Genomic DNA, 17,247 nt, shown 5'->3' on the forward strand with positions numbered 1-17,247 from the left:
CTCGTGCTGCTGATGTGGGTCATCGTTATCGCAGACGAGGCAAGAGGACTCACTCCCAGTAACTTCCGGGTTTGTATGCGGCACGGCAGACCTGAAGCACAGTCAGAGAGGAGCAGAAACCGGCTTCAGATCAAAGTCAATAAATAAATAAATAACAGACTTCCGACGTATTTTATTATGTTCTAGTGTGACGGTACTCAGAGCATCCATCCTGGATGAGTAGTATGTTTAAAGTATCGTTTTATTGGTGCGCACGCGCAGTCAAGTCGCCTTTTGGTGTGCAGTTCATACAGAGAACTTCACCTTTAGGCTAATTAAAAACTGTTCAATCTTTAATATTCTAATGAACAAATTTTCCTGCATGTAACCAGGCCAGCTCTGCTGATAGTGGTTGCAGCCTTTCCAGCTGTCTTATCACAAGGTTAAAGTGCTTCGACATACAAAACATTAAAGAAAAACATCTTAAAGTAAGTAAAGAACCTCTCCAGGTAAATAATATTAGGCACTGCGCACCAGATATTAAATGTACATTTTACTAACAGTAGGGCAGACGTGAAAATTGTGTTGGCTTTAAGGTGGGTGCATTGTTTAGTTTAGTGTAAAATTATTAGCCTACAAAAACGCAATAAATTACAAAAGTGGATCCAGACATAATTTTGACTGAGTGGCCTATCTTAGGTCTATTACATATCTTTTAACTACATTTTAACAGTTAGTATTATTCCCCCCTTTTTTTTCAGCCTCAAGATTTTGGGGTTGTACCTGAAGTGGCCAATCAGATTTTAACAAGCCCTCGTAGCCATCCCTCTGGACCCGCCTCTAAAAGCAGGGAGGAAAGGCAGGTATCCAGGGACAAAGTTTGGATGATTGTCAAAAAACCACTTGCTTAAAAGTGTAAATGAAGTGTGAATATTTTATTTTTTAATGTGTCGTTTCAGATGTGTTTCCAAGATGATTTGTAACAGTGAAATTACTTATGGATGTCCCAATTAATGCAAAAGAGTGAAAAATATGACTGTTCCTCCAACCGGGACACTCTGGGGATCAGTGGTCCCCTGAAGTACCATGTTACAGCATTCCTCTGAGGTCACATCTACACATTACCACCTTTCAGTTCAGTCCAGTGTATATTTGGGACTATTTTTCTACATTATCTCTGATAAACAATGTTTTAAACTGACTATGGTCCATTTTTATTCTGAAGACACAACCTAAAAGTGATCTTGTAATGAAAACAGTGATACTGCTACATGCTGCTGGCTTGGACAGCTCCTACTAGATATAAATAGATCACAGAATATGGATATGCAGTTGGCTATGTGCGATGATTAGTTGGCCTTGTGTGATGAAAGGCATCTTTGATCCACTCCCTATCAGCATTGTATTTCTTTTCAGCCTCCTCTCTCTATAAACCTCCCAGAAGTACTTAGAAATCATGTTGTTCCTGGAGAACAAATGCCTTGAACTCAAGCCCTGATATAAATATGTCTGTCATGTTCAGGAGGTCAGGTAGAGCAAAGAATATCAGTCATATGGTAGATCCTGGGGGTGAGGTTAGTGACCGAGCAGTTAGGGGAAGTGTCTTTCTTTTAGGTCTATAGAGAGCACATAGGTATTTGTCACTGGGAATGGCTGCATGTGGCTTCCCAAGGTTACCAAGCTGGTGCTGAGCAAATCAGGAGACTTATATTTAGCCTTGCAAATGGCGCGCTGTGGATTATGTCTTAGGGCTCTCCGGTTTCGTCTTCAGTGCGTTTTGTTGCATGAAGGGGGGCTGAGGATCATGAAGAGGCTTCTATTCAGGTAAGAAGCAGATTCATTTTATATTTCTCAGACTAGCTTTACTTCTACTTCTCACTTTTGTTCTTCTTTCTCACTCAACACATACACTCCATCAGGGGGGTAAAAGGGGTTTATGGTCTAACTTATTTCAGTTGCTCTTCTCCTGGAGGTGGAAGGCTATTCAGAGAGTCCCAAAGACACCGAAGACGACACGCTTGAGTTGGACTGACAGTTGTGCAGTGGGTGAGCGGGGGGTTGCTTTCCATACCAGCAGAGGACAGCCAACGTCACTGGACATATTACAGATTATTTCACTGGGCTACTGAGGTTTGGGATCAAACGCCATGGATGTACTCGCCCTAGAGGCAAAGAATGTAAATGGAGCAGAGGCTGAGAAGAAGTCTGCACCGAGGCCAAAGCCAAAACCTCCCAAAAAGGCCAAAAGGATTGTTTACTTTGAGGTGGAGATTGTGGATTTAAAGACTAAGGAGAAACTGCTGCTATTGGACAAGGTGAGTGCCAGGATGATGGAAGGTCTCTGGTTACACTCACCTTTTAAATTGACCATAATCATTTTAGAAGAGAGACTAGCTTTGCTGAGAACGGGTCACATATGTGTGTCTAACATGAAAAGAGAGCTCAAGAACTCAGCATGCCTTAGGTTTTATTACCAACTGCTAAAGTTTATCACCTCCCAGTGCACTCACTTTAAGGTTTTGTACTTCAGATGTCTTCTGCCTGTTCTAAAAGTAGCACAACAAGAGACTAGGTTGCAGTGAAGTCAGTAGAAACATATTTGTTTTTGCTCAAGAGTCACTTGAGCAGACAGGTACTTCTACGGAGAGTTGTATAATTCACATGTGGCTTGGTCAATAGCAGTCATTACCAGTTAGGAGTCTCTTGAATGAAGGTTGCAGTTGGGAGGTGAGAATTGCTTCTTCATCTGGCAGGAATTCTCTGTTCCAGCAACGGTACATGCCAATGATGCACGGGGCCAACTGGCAGGCATGCATACATGATTAGCAACTTGTGTGGGCAAATATGAATGAACGATCTGCAGATCTGAAGATGTGAAAATCTATACAGTTAAAAAGAGACATTACTGAGTCAGACTGCACACCAGTGATGCTTTTTTTTCTCAAGCATGTGTTTATTTTGACTGCAGGTGGAGCCAACTGCCACTATTTTGGATATTAAAGCGTTGTTTCAAAAATCATGTAAGTCAATGAAGAAATGATGCCAGTATTTGTAGTTACTTTATATTCACTGTCAAGGAATACTATCCAAAGTGCAACAAGAGTGAACTACCTCTCTGTTCCGTAGATCCAAAGTGGTATCCAGCCAGACAATCCCTGCGTTTGGATCCAAGTGCGTAGGCATTGTGCAAATGATTCTACATTTATTAAACTCAGGTTTTTGGGTGATTTATTTTTTATATATATTGCATCAGCTGATTGCTGTGGACTGTGTTGTTGATTCAGAGGCAAAGTGTCTCAGAGATGAGGATGTACTGCAGTCACTTCCTGTTGGAACCACAGCCCATTTTTACTTCAGTGACCTTGGACCACAGCTCACATGGGGAACGGTAAGTCAGTATTTACACACATATTTAATGCATCACATTGGTTTGCATGTACTAATCTAATAAATAAACCATGCATGCCTTACATTGCTGTAAACTATTATAAAAGTATTAACTGCATCATATTTTCGTACTTAGTCTCACTCTTAGCTTTATTGGTGAAGCAGTTAAAATAATTTGCAAAAGTTTTGAGTGTGTTGGTTAATGTATTAAAATATTTTTATCAGCCAATACATTTCAGTATCTAGTTATTTACATAGGATCTTAAGACTTATAACATCGCAGTTAATGTGAAAAAATAAATTCTGATGCCGTGGACATCAACCTTTTTTATTCAAACACTGTCCTCTGTGCATTTCCCCCCTCGGAGAGTAATTAAGTTCCTTAAATGACAGGGATTTTGTTTTGAACAAGCTCAAATGAAAATCAGGAAAACTTTTGCTGCTGTCTTCCAAGTTTCTCATCCCCTAGATATAAACAGACCCTTTCTCACCCACTCAGTAACTCTTGAATATAAATATCAATCCACAGCGGCGGATAGCAGCGATTTGCTGTGGTTCATTTTTCTCTCACCTCCTGCACCGTCTGTCCTCTGTCCTAGGACATCTAATCTCATAGCCTTACTTCTCCCAAGGGTGTTTATCCCCCCTGACCTCTCACTTGCCTTTCACTGTGCCTCTTTACTCACCCTTGCCCACCCAGTCTGTTCATCCCCTGTTCTGACCAACCCTGGCACAGCCCCCATCATCATACCAGGCTTCAGACTAATGTTGCTAAGGGTTGAGGGGCATGAGGTGCCTCAGCAGAGACCACCATGCAGCCAGCAGTGGCTTTTGGTCAAGCATGCTGAGCCAGGGATCTGCTTGAGGTGCTGATTCAGGGATCCATATCACAGTCAGCTGTGCTACTGCATTTGATCATATCATTTACAACCTGTCTCATGTGCTCAAGGGGCACATGTTGAATACTATTATTACTACACTGGATTGTTGTAAGTGCTGAGAGGTGTAGATGAAGAGAGCAGGTCTGGTTTCAGTTGCATGCTCTCTTTTTGGCTGAGGGTGAGGACTGACAAAGTGCTGATCTAACAGGAAGAAATACTTTGATCTATTTCTACTTTTGTTCCACACAGAGAAGTCAATATATAGAGATTTTGTGTTTAACTGTTTCCATGATGATGACTTCTCTGTTTTGTGCTATTTCTGCACATATCTAATGACTAAGAAATTTTTTTTTCAATAGAAACATTCTTTCTCTGTGTGTTCACTTTGTCCATTCTAGGTGTTTCTCTCAGAGTGTGTCGGTCCGCTCATCATCTACCTAATGTTCTACTTCCGCCTTCCCTTCATCTACTCTCCAAAGTATGACTTCACCAGCAGCAAGCACTGGGTTGTTCAGTAAGTGTCCACTCGCTCATGGCCTCCAAGATTAATGTCAGTGATGCTGCAGAGTATCAAACAGCCCCAAGCATTCAACAGATGCAGACTAAACATAACAAACAGTCATGAAGCATATTCCTCGAGTGACACTGATACAGAGCCAAGCGTAATAGACTGCAGCAGGGCGGTTTATTAATCAGTGCTTAATATGTAAGCGCATTTATTTCTGTTTGCAGCTTGGCCTGCATGTGTCACTCCTTCCACTACATCAAAAGGATTTTGGAGACGCTGTTTGTTCATCGTATCTCCCACGGGACCATGCCTCTCAGAAACATATTCAAGGTGATTGAGCTGCAGGATATGATTTCATACTGTGTTGTTCATTAGAGAATCCTATCTGGTCGGTGTGACTTATTGTGGTCCCTCCTTCTGTTACAGAACTGTGGCTATTACTGGTGCTCTGCAGCATGGATGGCATATTACATCAACCACCCTCTCTACACTACACCCTGTGAGTGCAAAGGACTGCTGTTCTCATTTTAACTCATCAGTCTTAGTCGACCTCCTTCCTTATACTTTTTCTTCTTGACACTACAACAGATTACGGGCAGCAGCAGGTGAACACAGGGCTTTATGTTTTCTTGGTAAGTCTCAGATCTGTTCAAGGAATGTACTGCAGCTTCTTCCTGGCAATCTATTTGTGAGTGCTTTATCATTTGGATGTTTGTAATCCTGCAGTTCTGCCAAGTGGGGAATTTTTCCATCCATGTTGCCCTCCGTAACCTCAAGCTAGCAAGTAAGCACTTACACAGAATGCACATGTATTCAAGGATTTGTTTTTCAAGTAAATGCAGTTTAATGTTTTGTTGGTTTTAACACATCATACACACAGGTGCAAAATCTAAGAAGATTCCCTATCCGACGAAAAATCCCTTCACGTGGATTTTTTGGCTGGTCTCTTGTCCAAACTACACATATGAGGTAAGAGAAAGAGATCAGCATTGACATTTTGTTTGTTTTTTTACAAAGAAAATCTTGATCACTTTAAGTGTGTTTCTACGTCAGATTCGAGGGTAATCTTATGTAAAGAAAATCTTAAGCTTCATTCTCAGTTCAGTTGTTATCATTTTCTGCATTGTAGAATAATACTGAAGACATCTGAACTATGAAATAACACATGTGAGATTCTGTAGTTAGCAAATAAGATTTAGATAAGCGATCTTCTCTCAAGGGGTTTGGGACTCTCTCTTTGGAAAAAGCTTCACGAGAGCATCAAATGAACTGTTGCACAGCTGCTGCCATGAAATTTTGTTGTTATTTACATGCATTTAAGCAAAAACTGTATTACTTAACACATCATTATTATTAATTATAGAAAATAACCTTGAGAAAAAAAAAGTGTTTTTTGTCAGATTTGTTTTCTTATTGGTGAAATACTGAAGTGTGCCTTTGGGAGTAGTTAAAATATGATATAAGGTATCATCCTTGCCTTGGATGCACTTTTGCTGCCATCTGCTGGTTTTGTTCTGCACATGTGCCATATTTCTAAACGTCCCATTTGTATGTGTGTATGTGTGTTTGTGTGGATCTCTGGCTGTATGTATGTGTGTGTGTGTGAAAACTTCTTGCTCACAGCTGGGCTCCTGGATCGGCTTCACAGTGATGACCCAGTGTGTGCCTGTGGCTTTCTTCACTCTGGTGGCCTTCATCCAGATGACTGTGTGGGCCAAAGGCAAACACCGCAGCTACTTAAAGGAGTTCAGGGATTATCCAACCCTCCGCTCCTCCATCCTCCCATTCATCCTCTAGAGCCTGGCACAGAAAAAACAACGGTTTCTACAGACATCCATCCTCATTGCTGACCTGGTCATTACAAAGGGGCCTCTCCATCTACTAGAGGTCAGAAAGTTTGTGCTGAGGTTTACTGCACGGATGGATTTTGGTCGTACGGACTCCGTGTAACATTCTCTCAAGTCCACTCTCAAGTGGAAGTTAATCTGAGAGTCTGATGAGTGCAGGGCTGCTACAGGCAGAAGCCTTCAGAGTTTGATGCGACAAAGTCTTAATTTTATGTTGTGTGTGACTTTAAAAAGTAAGATGATGAAAAGTTATTTTGGTACTTTGGTAACTAGTTTGACTCTTTAGCATTAAAATGGCCCAGTATTCTCAAAGCTTTTGGCGCACTACTCACATGGTTCCCACAGCTCAGAAACCAAGAGACTTGTCTTTATTGACAAAATAGTGTGCAGCCTGGAGCTGACGACTCCAACACTGGTAATCTGACTGATTCGAGTGGCCTTGCTGATGTCGGGTCATCTTTCCTTTTTGTCCATGCATGGATCAAATGTATCTGTGGTATAAGTAATATTATCACAACACATCTATATAATTCGATTTGTTGTCCAAAAATTGCATGTTTCAGAGCTCAGATCATTATCGTTGTATTGTGTATCTGGGATGAAGTTTTGGGAGCATTGCCATTGTGCAGTCAGTTCCCACTCTATTGTTTTTGTACAAATCTGAAAAACAGACGCAGGCAAAAACTGATGGTGCTTCTAAAATCGGATAAGAAGTTATTCTCTAAACTGTTCAAAGACTACGGCTTAAATGAGGAACTTTTTCATTGTGTTTTTAAATACTTTGTATGAAAAATGGAAAATCTTGCTGTAATCATTTATTTAGGAAAACGAGGGTGTACAGGATCATTGAAAAACAGAAACATTCTTAATGTATTTGATTGTGACAGAGATGGGTGATCATTTTGTCCCACCCCCTCAACATGACTCTGGTGAAACTGGTTATGCAATGCACATTACTATATGACTGTGATTCAAATAAACTCACAAAATGAACAGAGAGACACAAGCTTTATTTGTGACTCTGGAAAAAGTCTCAATGTTTCAGATAAAAATGAGAAAAGATACACTTGAGATGTAGACTACATCATGGAATGTTCCAAATCGTGAGGCCGACTTGCATCAAAACACAAATAAACACTGAACAAATTATACATCGATGAGAACATAAAATATTGCATTTGATCAAGGTGTCTGCTCCATTAACAGGCACCAAGCAGTCGTATTGAAGATATATTTAATATAACGACAACTGTTTCTCAAGTTTTTTTTACTGTATTTTGCTTATGTAAGGAAGTAAAGTCTATTATCCTGCAGGTTTACTGGTCACAGTGATCTGCAGTAGTTCCCATGTAGTATGTTGGACCACATTCAAGAATACACAAGATAGAAAAAGGGAAAAATGCAATATATTGCCTTGCCAGCTGGAAGTATTATATTATATTATATTACTCATATTTCAGAGACACTGAAGGCATAAACCTACATGAGTAGATATTTGTGACAAGATGAGTCAGGATTTTTTGACTTTGATGCAGCTATGTGGATGATTCTGACTTTACAAGAACTTTTTAGAATTTAATTAAGTTCCTCAGCTGTAAAAAAAGGAAAAAGACATCAGAAGTGATTTACATTATCAGTGACACACAACAGCCTCTGGAGAAAGAGGTGGTACCATTAGAGACAAAACAAGAATGTAGGGAGGAACTGTAGAGACATAAAGAACCAGCATCTCCTTATAAACATATACACACTTTGCTCTCAGCTGTATGCGATCACATCTCTGTGGGGAGTAAGCCCAAAGGTGGTCCAAATTGTGCAAGGCTCCGCCCACTTCATTAGCTTCCTTATTGATCCCCTTTACGTGCAGAAAGATCATTGGTCCTCTATTATAAAACAAACTATAAACACAGCCGTCTCTTTCTTCAACAATGCAATGGAACAGCCGAATAATTGAAATGATAACCATTTGAAAACCAAAGACCATAACGAGAGGTAGGATGGGTGTCTTTCAGTTTCTGGTCATTCTCACAGTGAAAGTGAATTCCACTGCAGCCATCGCCCCTCCACTCACCCTCTACATAGTCTGCATATGAAGGTGGGTGCAGGATCCAGATGGGAGAGGGCACTGCATGCACGTCCAGGTCATTGCAGTATTGTCCGTCTTTCTTTCCCCTCGTGCTGTTACTTCAGAGGTCTTCACATTCCAGGAAGTGGGTCCTCTGCAGCACCTTTACGTGGCGCTCGTAGATTTTGAGGGCAGGACCGAGCCGAATGGACAAACCAGTCAACACATCACTGCGCTGCATTAAGAGGAGGGACTTCCCATCAATTTCCTGAATGTGATACAGAAAGTAAGCATTGGTCATTGGTTGTCAGTGTAGCAACTGTAATGATTGATAAATAGGCACAACAAATAACCTCAATATTGACATTAACTCGCTAAAAAATGCTGAAATTATGTGAAAAGTTATCTCATTTCTTCTAGAAAGTCCATGCAACACAAGAAACATTTGTTGCTATTTAAACCCACCAAGTGACAAAGATAAAGGCATGGTTTTATGTAAACAGTTGGCGCCCCCTGCGGCTGCTTTGAGGTAGTGCACTGACCTGTGTTCTAAAAGCCACAGCCTGCTCTGGAAAGCCTGCAGCTGAGAAGTAACTGGCCACATCTGCCACAGTCCACTGCAACAAGTTCTGTCCAACCTTCTCCTTCTTCACGGAGCTGAAAAACGATGAGAAAAAAACAACTTAGAGACACAACCGCAGAGGGGCTTTCCATCATGTATCACTCTTTTATCATTTTTGAACTATCATTTGACCTTCTGTGAGCTCATTTATTGTCCTAAACTAAAGCTTTTACACAGAGAAAGAAGCTGATTAACTGTTCAGGGCAAAAACTGAAACAGTGAATTCAAGGGAGATGTATGAGACTGCTGCAGAAAGAGAGGAGGTGTTATTTAACTCGTCTGCTAAAAAAATATCTCTAAGGAAAAAGAAAGTACTTGACAGAATACTCACACTTCATCATTTTTACCACCGTTAAGAAGACCATCTCCCACTGATGTGAAGGAGGGAATATCAACTTTATTCTTATCTGTACCTGCAAAAAAAATAAATTAAAATAACTACAAATGCTGTGCAACTGTGACCACAATGAGGTTGCAGACATAACAAGAAACACAATTTAACTGGAATGATCATTCAAACCCCTTGCTGGGTTTGTTTCGCTGGTTTATATTAAAGAGACTGATAAAATGCAGGAGAAACACTTTGGCTTTCTGCCTTGTTCTGCAAAAGAGAACACTTCGGTGCTCCAAAATGTTTACATTTCACTAGAGCCAAAAAGTATCTGTGCTTGTTAATTTCCCAACTCTTATTCCTTGGCGTATAAATATATGACAAATATCTGCGGTATTTCCTCATTTTTCTGGCCTTGTGTCAGTTACAGAATCTGTATTGAAGTGGTCTTAACTTTCGTATGATATGTACAATTAGGCCTGAAAGAGTTTCTTCATATGAGCGTGCTGTTCTGTTACTGTAATATTTCAAGTCCAGCATCAGTGTTCGTAATGTGATTAAAATGTTATCTTCTGTGTGTATTAATCTCATTATTTAAGTGAAACGTGAGGAACAAAGACAGCAGATGTGTGATCAAATTGTGATGATACCTTTCCTTTGCTGCTAGTCAGCTGTGCAACTGAACCCTGTCACAGTAAACTGTATATGTCCATTAGATTGTTCACGGTTCAGTTCAGTGTCGACACAGTGAACGATGTTGTTACAGCACCCTTCACTACACAGTCCAGAGATGCTTAAAGGACTGTTTCAGTACATATGACACATGATATGGTCATGGCTCCAGTCTTGGGATGGGAACCGCTTCTTTAAGTTTGGACCCAGCATAGCAGTATTAAGTAACATCATGCTTATGTAGTAATCAAGGTTAAAACACTTAATTTTGAAGAGGGTGGGATGTTGTGTACACCGAGAAGCAAGCCGACTCTGATTGTCTGCAAATTCACTGTATGTGTAATCCGATATAGAGATGACACATCAAAAGTTCAAACTTAGAAGCCATTGTTGTTTGTGCAAAACACATGCTCATTTTAGATTTGGTCCTTGCAACTTGATTAAAAAAGTTGGGACGGACGCATGTTTACCATATGGTTACACCTTTTTGTAAAGATGCTATGAGGAGGATCTGTTTTAATTGGACTGCCTTGCCACCTTGTAGCCCGGAGTCTCAATTAAATGGAGATCAGTTTGAAAAACAAATTTTCTTTGCTCAATACAACTTTTACTGGATACAACATGCCAAAGTAAGGAATTTATCAGAACAGTTACGTAGCACGATGGTTTGAAATGTGACAGCAAGCGATCATTGTAGTAGCTAGCAGTATGTAGTGCTATCGGCAGCCTGGTGCTCCGACGTAGGCTTACATGACAACAAGTTAACACTGTTGGTTTGTAAGTAGTTTAGTAGCCATCTACATTTAGCACAGCCGGCAGTCCGGTGCTAAGACATGCCCGTAATGTGTAACATTAGTGAATCCTGGTTATGACCTGCCAGTCATCTACCAAGCAGAATAAACGCAACTGGCTCTTCATTTAATTGGCTGACTCTCAAGTTTGACCAGACCACTGCAGAACTGCTTCATGGGTTAGAATAGACATTATCACCAACAGTTTAACCTCTGTTTTCACCTTCAGCTTGTGTCTGAGCCTTTAGCTTGTGCCCTATCACTCTCCTGTTCAGCTTTCTTCTACTCTTCTGTCCTTTTCTGTCTGACAGTTAGGTTCCTGTGTCCACCATCACTACAAAAATAATCACAGAAATCATTTTCAGCAAACAAAAACCCAGATCTATCTTCTCTCGTCTAAACTTCGTCAGCCAGCGTGTTATAGTGATAGAAACTTAAATGTGCCATAAATCAACCCAGTCCTGCCTGACCCCATCAGGAGGCCAAGAAGTAGCATTTCTACATAAACTGTAACCTGTACTATTGGTGCTGATGATTTCATTTTAATGTGTGGGTTACAGTCAGGCATATATTTTGGAGAAAGACTTTAGCAAGACCACTCAGAAACTCCCTGTAGCCCCTTAAAAAAAACCCAACTCTGTTCATTTTAAGTTGTCTTTGTAATTTCAGAAGTGATTTTTTTTTCTTTTTGTCTGACAGCTGATTTCCAGGGCTCAATCCTGTTCAAGATGTAAGATAAATAAATACATCTAGATGGGAGCATTTATAGTGTCACCATTCTTCTTCTCCTGTAGTGTAATGTGGCAGGAAATCAGCTCTAAGACATACTATAGCCACTGTCAGGCAGGAATCGATCTTGCAATCACACAGCAACAGAGAAAGATAAAAAATTGAAGTTTCCTAATGAGATAATGTTTGTGATACAAATTTAACTTTCAAAGATATAATAAATATTCAAAGCTTTGAAAATTATCATCTTGAGTGTGTCTCTTGGTAACAAGCCCAAGCCTTTTTTTTTTAATCTGATGCGGGTATCAAACCTAAAATAAGCAAATATTTCACATATCACAAAAAACTGCAGGTTTAACATTAAAAATGTTAAAATGTTAAAAATGCACTATTTTCCATTCAACATAGGGTTAGAACGATTTTCAAACCATCAAAAGCTGTTTCATTTAATGTTCCTCACGTCACAACTGCTTTAAAATCTGGGTTGTGAAACCTCCTGCTGCTGTGATTGTTCCTGGATAGGAAATCATGATGCATCAATTTCTGAACTGATTTGAATACACCAGTTTTCAGCTTCCACTTGAACAGGCCCTGCTGTTAACAGGGCAGTAAAACGGTAGCATGATTTGAGTGACAGCTTGAGTACTTAAAGGGAGCCCCAGCTGGATGTGAGACAGCAGGACAAGTTTGTGAAACATTTGAAAAATCTTGAGCAAGCCTCAGGGCAAAATGGCAAAACAACTAGCAAGGTATTTAAACATATGCTGTCATTGGCTAACTCCTTTAAACACATGCACTTCTTCTTATTATGCAGCATTTTCTCAGCCTAATGATCGATTCACATCCATAAAAAAGACAAAGACATCACACTAGCTCTAAACCAAACCATTTGGCTCTATGTTACTCACAGTTGTCTGATGGCACGGCCAGAGGCTGTGGTCTTCCGTCCGATACATTCTTGGTTTCGTCCTGTTGGTCAAACAAAATGGAGCAAAACACACAAAAATGTCAGGTGTGATGCACAAAGCTCAAAGAAGCAGTGGTTGCACAGATGGTGTTGTTTGACACAAAAGTATTCAGGGCCAATTACCTGCCCTGCTGCATAGTCTGGTACCAACTGGTCAGATGAAAGGCCACTGTCCTCTGCTTTGCCTCCTTCCTCCTGCTTCAGATTGTTCTTTAAAGGAATGGGGCTGCTCACCAAGGACTGGATTACTGGCTTTGTAGCTGCAGCTAAACCAGAGTGGATAACATACTTTACATAAGGGCTGAAAATGAAATATATATTTTTTCATTTCTCTGACAGTTATCATAGTTTAACATTTTTGGGGATTGTTTTTTTTTTTGCATAAAATGTTTGAGTGTCACAGAAAAAAATGAATAATTCATGATTATGTGACATTTATTTTGGAATCTACACCTAAAAAACAGGATTTTGTCAAGATAATTGCATTTCATATGATTAAAATTATTAATTGGTTGTCTTTTTACAAAAGCATATTTTGGTAAAAGTACCAAACAAAACTTTATTCTTGCTAAACTAAAGTCCACATAGAATGGTAATTTTGATTTTCAGTCTCATTACAAGTACTAACTAAATAATGTATTTCTTGCTGCAGGGAGCACAAGAATATATTCTATTTCTAACAATTACCCATTAACTACAGCATTTCTAGTGTCAACAACCAAGACAACTATCCAGCGTGCATTTCTTCTTTGCATCTTTTGCAAAAGTACCCACACATCCTGCAGTTGGAACAATATTTGTGGGCTCTATATCAGATGGTGTTTATCTGGGTGAAATACCTTTGTCTCTCTGCATTCCTGGGTGCTGGCGCTCCACTGGGCAGACAGCAGAATGATAGGCCCAGTCATTGTGTGTGAGGGCCCTGGGGCTGGAGGGGGGCAAGGAGCTGGGCCTCTCACCAACCTTCTGGAGAGAGGCACAGTCCAGACCCGAGCCAGGGCTGCAGCCGGGGCCGGGGCCAGGCCGTGTGCCAGATGGGGAGCAGGGGGCAGAGACAGCTCGCACAGAGGAGCAGTGCATGGCAGCATCTTCAAATGTGTGACCAGGAGAGGGTCTATCCTGACCATCCTGGCTCTCATCAGCCCCCTCCTCATCTGCATTACTGTCTGTGTCCATTGCCATAGAGGTGTCAGCCTGCAAAAAGAACAATCATTTCACCTCAACCCATTATATTGTCCTTGTATTTTTTATCAATGAATACATGAATAAAATTTTACTACATAATCCATTTTTTAAATAACTAAACAAATCTACATTAATTGTGTCCTTATTTTAGCTTAGATCAATGAGGACACCGAGCCTGAGTGGATGAGAAAATTAATTCAGTAAAAGACAGCCATCTACAACAATTGAAGTTCATTATTTGACATCAATTTAAAAACATCTCCTGTGACATGGGTTTGTTGTCATGACAGAGGACCGGCGATAACCTGAACGTGTCACACATACGAGACTCATACAGATGTCGCAATTTGACCGCTGTGGTGGTAAATAATTTCCTTTCAATGCCTTCGTCCCCTTTTCACGGTGCAGTGTTCACTCCACATGCACACTGTGAGCCCAGCGACCACACAGGGATTCCACGCAATTAGACACTTGGGGTTTTCAGTATTATTTATTCGCATGAAACTTGTTTGGAAAACGCTGGTGTTCTTAGTCGATGGCGCCTTTAGTAAAGAATTACCTTGTGTGCGACTGCGTGTCCAAGACCCAGCAGTCGAGAGCACAAGAGCGCACTAAAGCCCGCCCCGCTCCTGTGTGAAGAGACGCCTGCACGGCTTTCACCCATCGCACTGCATTTCACATAAGTTTTACCAAGACACGGTCACAAAAGCACAATGGCCTACTAAGGATCCCAATACGGCAGGGTTTCCACGTCGACTGTCAAGAAACATGTGATATATGCGGTGCGCACCGATCTATGGAGGCCTTAATGATTGATAATCCTTACACACGCGGGAGCACAGGCAGGGCCGATGGGAGGCGTTTTTTGGCTTTACTCAAATTTCCTCCAAAGTGCGCATGGAGTTTGGAGCCGCGGTAAAGACCTCGCCATTGTGTCTGTGGTACACGGAGCGCCTCACGGGGCCGAGCCACAGGAAAAAAGAAGCAGATCGAACAATAAAATCAGCTTTTACTCGACGGGCGGAAAAACGCAGCACTCTGAGCAGAGTGAGCTGCGGTCACCTCGATCACTGATCTACTTTGACTTTGCACCGGGTCAACGATGTACAGTACAAACCACCGAACATAAAGAGTTACGCATATGAGCCCGTTATCGGACACACCAGTGTCTGCATTTAACCCTTCTGTTCGGGTAAAACCTTGATAACAAGTCCGGACACGCAGCCTGTTCAAGTAGTGTACAGTGTTTGCTGCTGTAGCGACACGCACGCTTTTCAGAAAACAAAGTGAATTTGATCTCAGCTTAACCCAAATCGGTGCATCCAGCAGCTAGCGCTGGATGAACAGTTTGCGGTCGCTTTGCGTTAGTTCGTGTCTCACCGTGTCATCGGCTCGCATACGTTTTATTACTTTGCAGTGGCAAGGCTGCTTTACACACAACATCCGCGCACGGTTACCTAAGACAAGGAACCGATATTATTGCTGTGCCGGACGGGAGAGGCCACAACAACAGACGAAGCCAAGTATTAGACGTGACCGAGCTTGACTGCATGTCCGATAATGGATCCAGGGGTTCGACTTTATGCACTGCGTCTGCAATGGTCCGTCAGTCGAAAAGAGGGGCACATTTCACTTCAAATAATAAAAACGATGTACATTAGAAGTACTTTTAGAACACCGATGGCCGATTTTGTTTTCATTTTATCAGGACCTATCATAGTGATGGCCATTAAATAAGACAAAAGAGATTAAATTTTGTAATGTGCATACAGAATATGGGTAGCTCTGATGCTGTTTGCTTTGGGTGTTTGTCCTCCTTTTCCCTCAAGGAAGAAAACGACCCACAAACCAACAATGTCCCAGGGTCCCCCACCAGGCTCCGACATCCGCGGTGTTTGAGACTTTTCTCCCCTTCACCCACTCCCACATTTACAAGCTAGTGAAAAGGGTTGTGTGCTTTTCCAGTAACAGATTTCAGAATAAAACAGAGTATGTCACACATGTATCTTAAAAGCATTATTTTGAAAGGACGTTTGTTTAACTTCCTGACTAGTTCTACCCTAATGCTGCTACCTTTGAGTCACCCTCCTCCCCTCCGCTAAAAGCCGAGTTTGGGGCTTGGAAAAGCGCTTTCTGTTGCTGATAATGGAGGCTCGGGTTGTTACGGACGGTGCAACTTTACTTGTCTTCTACTTGTGTGTTAGCATCGTCCCTTTGGCGAGCTTTCCAACCGGCGCTGAGCACAATATGCCACACTCTGGCTGCACGCGCACCTTCCGTTTTTTCCGTCTCCACCTCGACAGCGCTCGAGCGAGGTCCAACCGCCGCTCCCCGTCTGCGGCAGTTTTGGGTGCACTTGCAAATCACTCCCCTCACCAATGCCCGTGCAGGCACAAAAAGACATGCTCTAGGAACGCATAAACTACAATCCCCGCCTTGCTGTACCCTCCACCTGTTAATTTAGTAAAATGTGATGAGACAATGGGATGTGAGCTCGTCAAAGCCTCATCCTCGCAACAACATACCTCTAAATCCTCCTCGTCCTGGTCTACGGGACCGAAAGCGCTGTCCCCGTTGCTCAAGTCAGAATGACTAGCTTCTTCCACCGTGCTCCGTCTCACAGCCGTGGTTAACGTTACATCGTCTTTTTTTCTGCTTCTCCGCTGAACCTTGGCAGCGTTCCGGTATGAAATGGAGCCCTTGTAGTTAACTTTCAGCACGGTTTGTTCCTGTATCAGTTTCTCCAGTTCTGCGCAGGTTCGGTCGTGCTCGGACCCGTGTCGTCTCCGGACCATTCGGCAAATCCTCTCCAAGTCCGGCCGGGCTTTTCGCGACCGCAGCGAGTCGATAGTGTCCAGAATCCACTCGCGGTACTTTGATTCGGACATCTTCAATGCTCGGTCCGTTTGATTTCTTCTTTCCTTTTTTCTTACTTCAGTGCGTCAACCTTTTACGTTTACACACCGTGTTTTTCGTGAGTCGCGGTCCGAGCCCAACTGAGAAGCGGAAACCTCGCTGTACGCCTCCTGCGAGTGCGTTTGCGTGTGCGCTTAAGGTGGGCCGGCAGAGTTACAGCGAAAAGTTTCACGCGAGAGGAGTCTTAAGGTGGTAGTGCTACCACAGTCCTGCAAGGTAACACGGGGCAAATGTTCGCCATGAAAGGTGTTGAGGGTTACCTTTTATTATATCAGAAGTTCGAAGTGTGATACCAAACTGTTCTTTAATGATAAACGAAGATCACGTGAGATGTTCGATCCTTCATATAACATAGAGGCGTAGATAT

General features: G+C 41.9%; 2 protein-coding genes across 3 annotated transcripts; one reads left to right on the forward strand and one right to left on the reverse strand.

Moving 5' to 3' along the window:
• Nucleotides 1-13: 13 nt before the first annotated feature.
• tecra (trans-2,3-enoyl-CoA reductase a) lies at nucleotides 14-7,440 on the forward strand. Of its 2 annotated transcripts, none has more exons than XM_074696550.1 (13): nucleotides 14-69; nucleotides 741-1,803; nucleotides 1,935-2,294; nucleotides 2,948-2,999; nucleotides 3,106-3,150; nucleotides 3,264-3,367; nucleotides 4,646-4,761; nucleotides 4,980-5,085; nucleotides 5,182-5,254; nucleotides 5,344-5,387; nucleotides 5,482-5,539; nucleotides 5,636-5,724; nucleotides 6,379-7,440. In XM_074696550.1, exons 3-13 carry the CDS (start codon nucleotides 2,127-2,129, stop codon nucleotides 6,550-6,552), a joined length of 1,029 nt encoding a protein of 342 aa, XP_074552651.1. In that variant the 5' UTR covers nucleotides 14-69; nucleotides 741-1,803; nucleotides 1,935-2,126; the 3' UTR covers nucleotides 6,553-7,440. The 2 variants fall into 2 exon arrangements, with proteins under 2 accessions (XP_074552651.1, XP_074552650.1); XM_074696549.1 differs by having other exon boundaries at nucleotides 1,952-2,294.
• An 83-nt stretch (nucleotides 7,441-7,523) lies between these two features.
• samd1a (sterile alpha motif domain containing 1a) lies at nucleotides 7,524-17,166 on the reverse strand. The gene is made up of 7 exons (XM_074696544.1): nucleotides 16,490-17,166; nucleotides 13,619-13,973; nucleotides 12,903-13,045; nucleotides 12,721-12,781; nucleotides 9,621-9,702; nucleotides 9,210-9,324; nucleotides 7,524-8,935 (listed from the first exon to the last, which is right to left on the reverse strand). The coding sequence occupies exons 1-7, from the start codon at nucleotides 16,850-16,852 to the stop codon at nucleotides 8,789-8,791; spliced, it is 1,266 nt and encodes a 421-aa protein (XP_074552645.1). The 5' UTR covers nucleotides 16,853-17,166; the 3' UTR covers nucleotides 7,524-8,788.
• Nucleotides 17,167-17,247: the final 81 nt, after the last annotated feature.

The sequence above is a fragment of the Halichoeres trimaculatus genome, unplaced genomic scaffold, assembly GCF_033239565.1.
Source record: "Halichoeres trimaculatus isolate MK-OKI-2021-1 unplaced genomic scaffold, fHalTri1.1 fHalTri1_scaffold_20, whole genome shotgun sequence".
Lineage (NCBI taxonomy): Eukaryota > Metazoa > Chordata > Actinopteri > Labriformes > Labridae > Halichoeres > Halichoeres trimaculatus.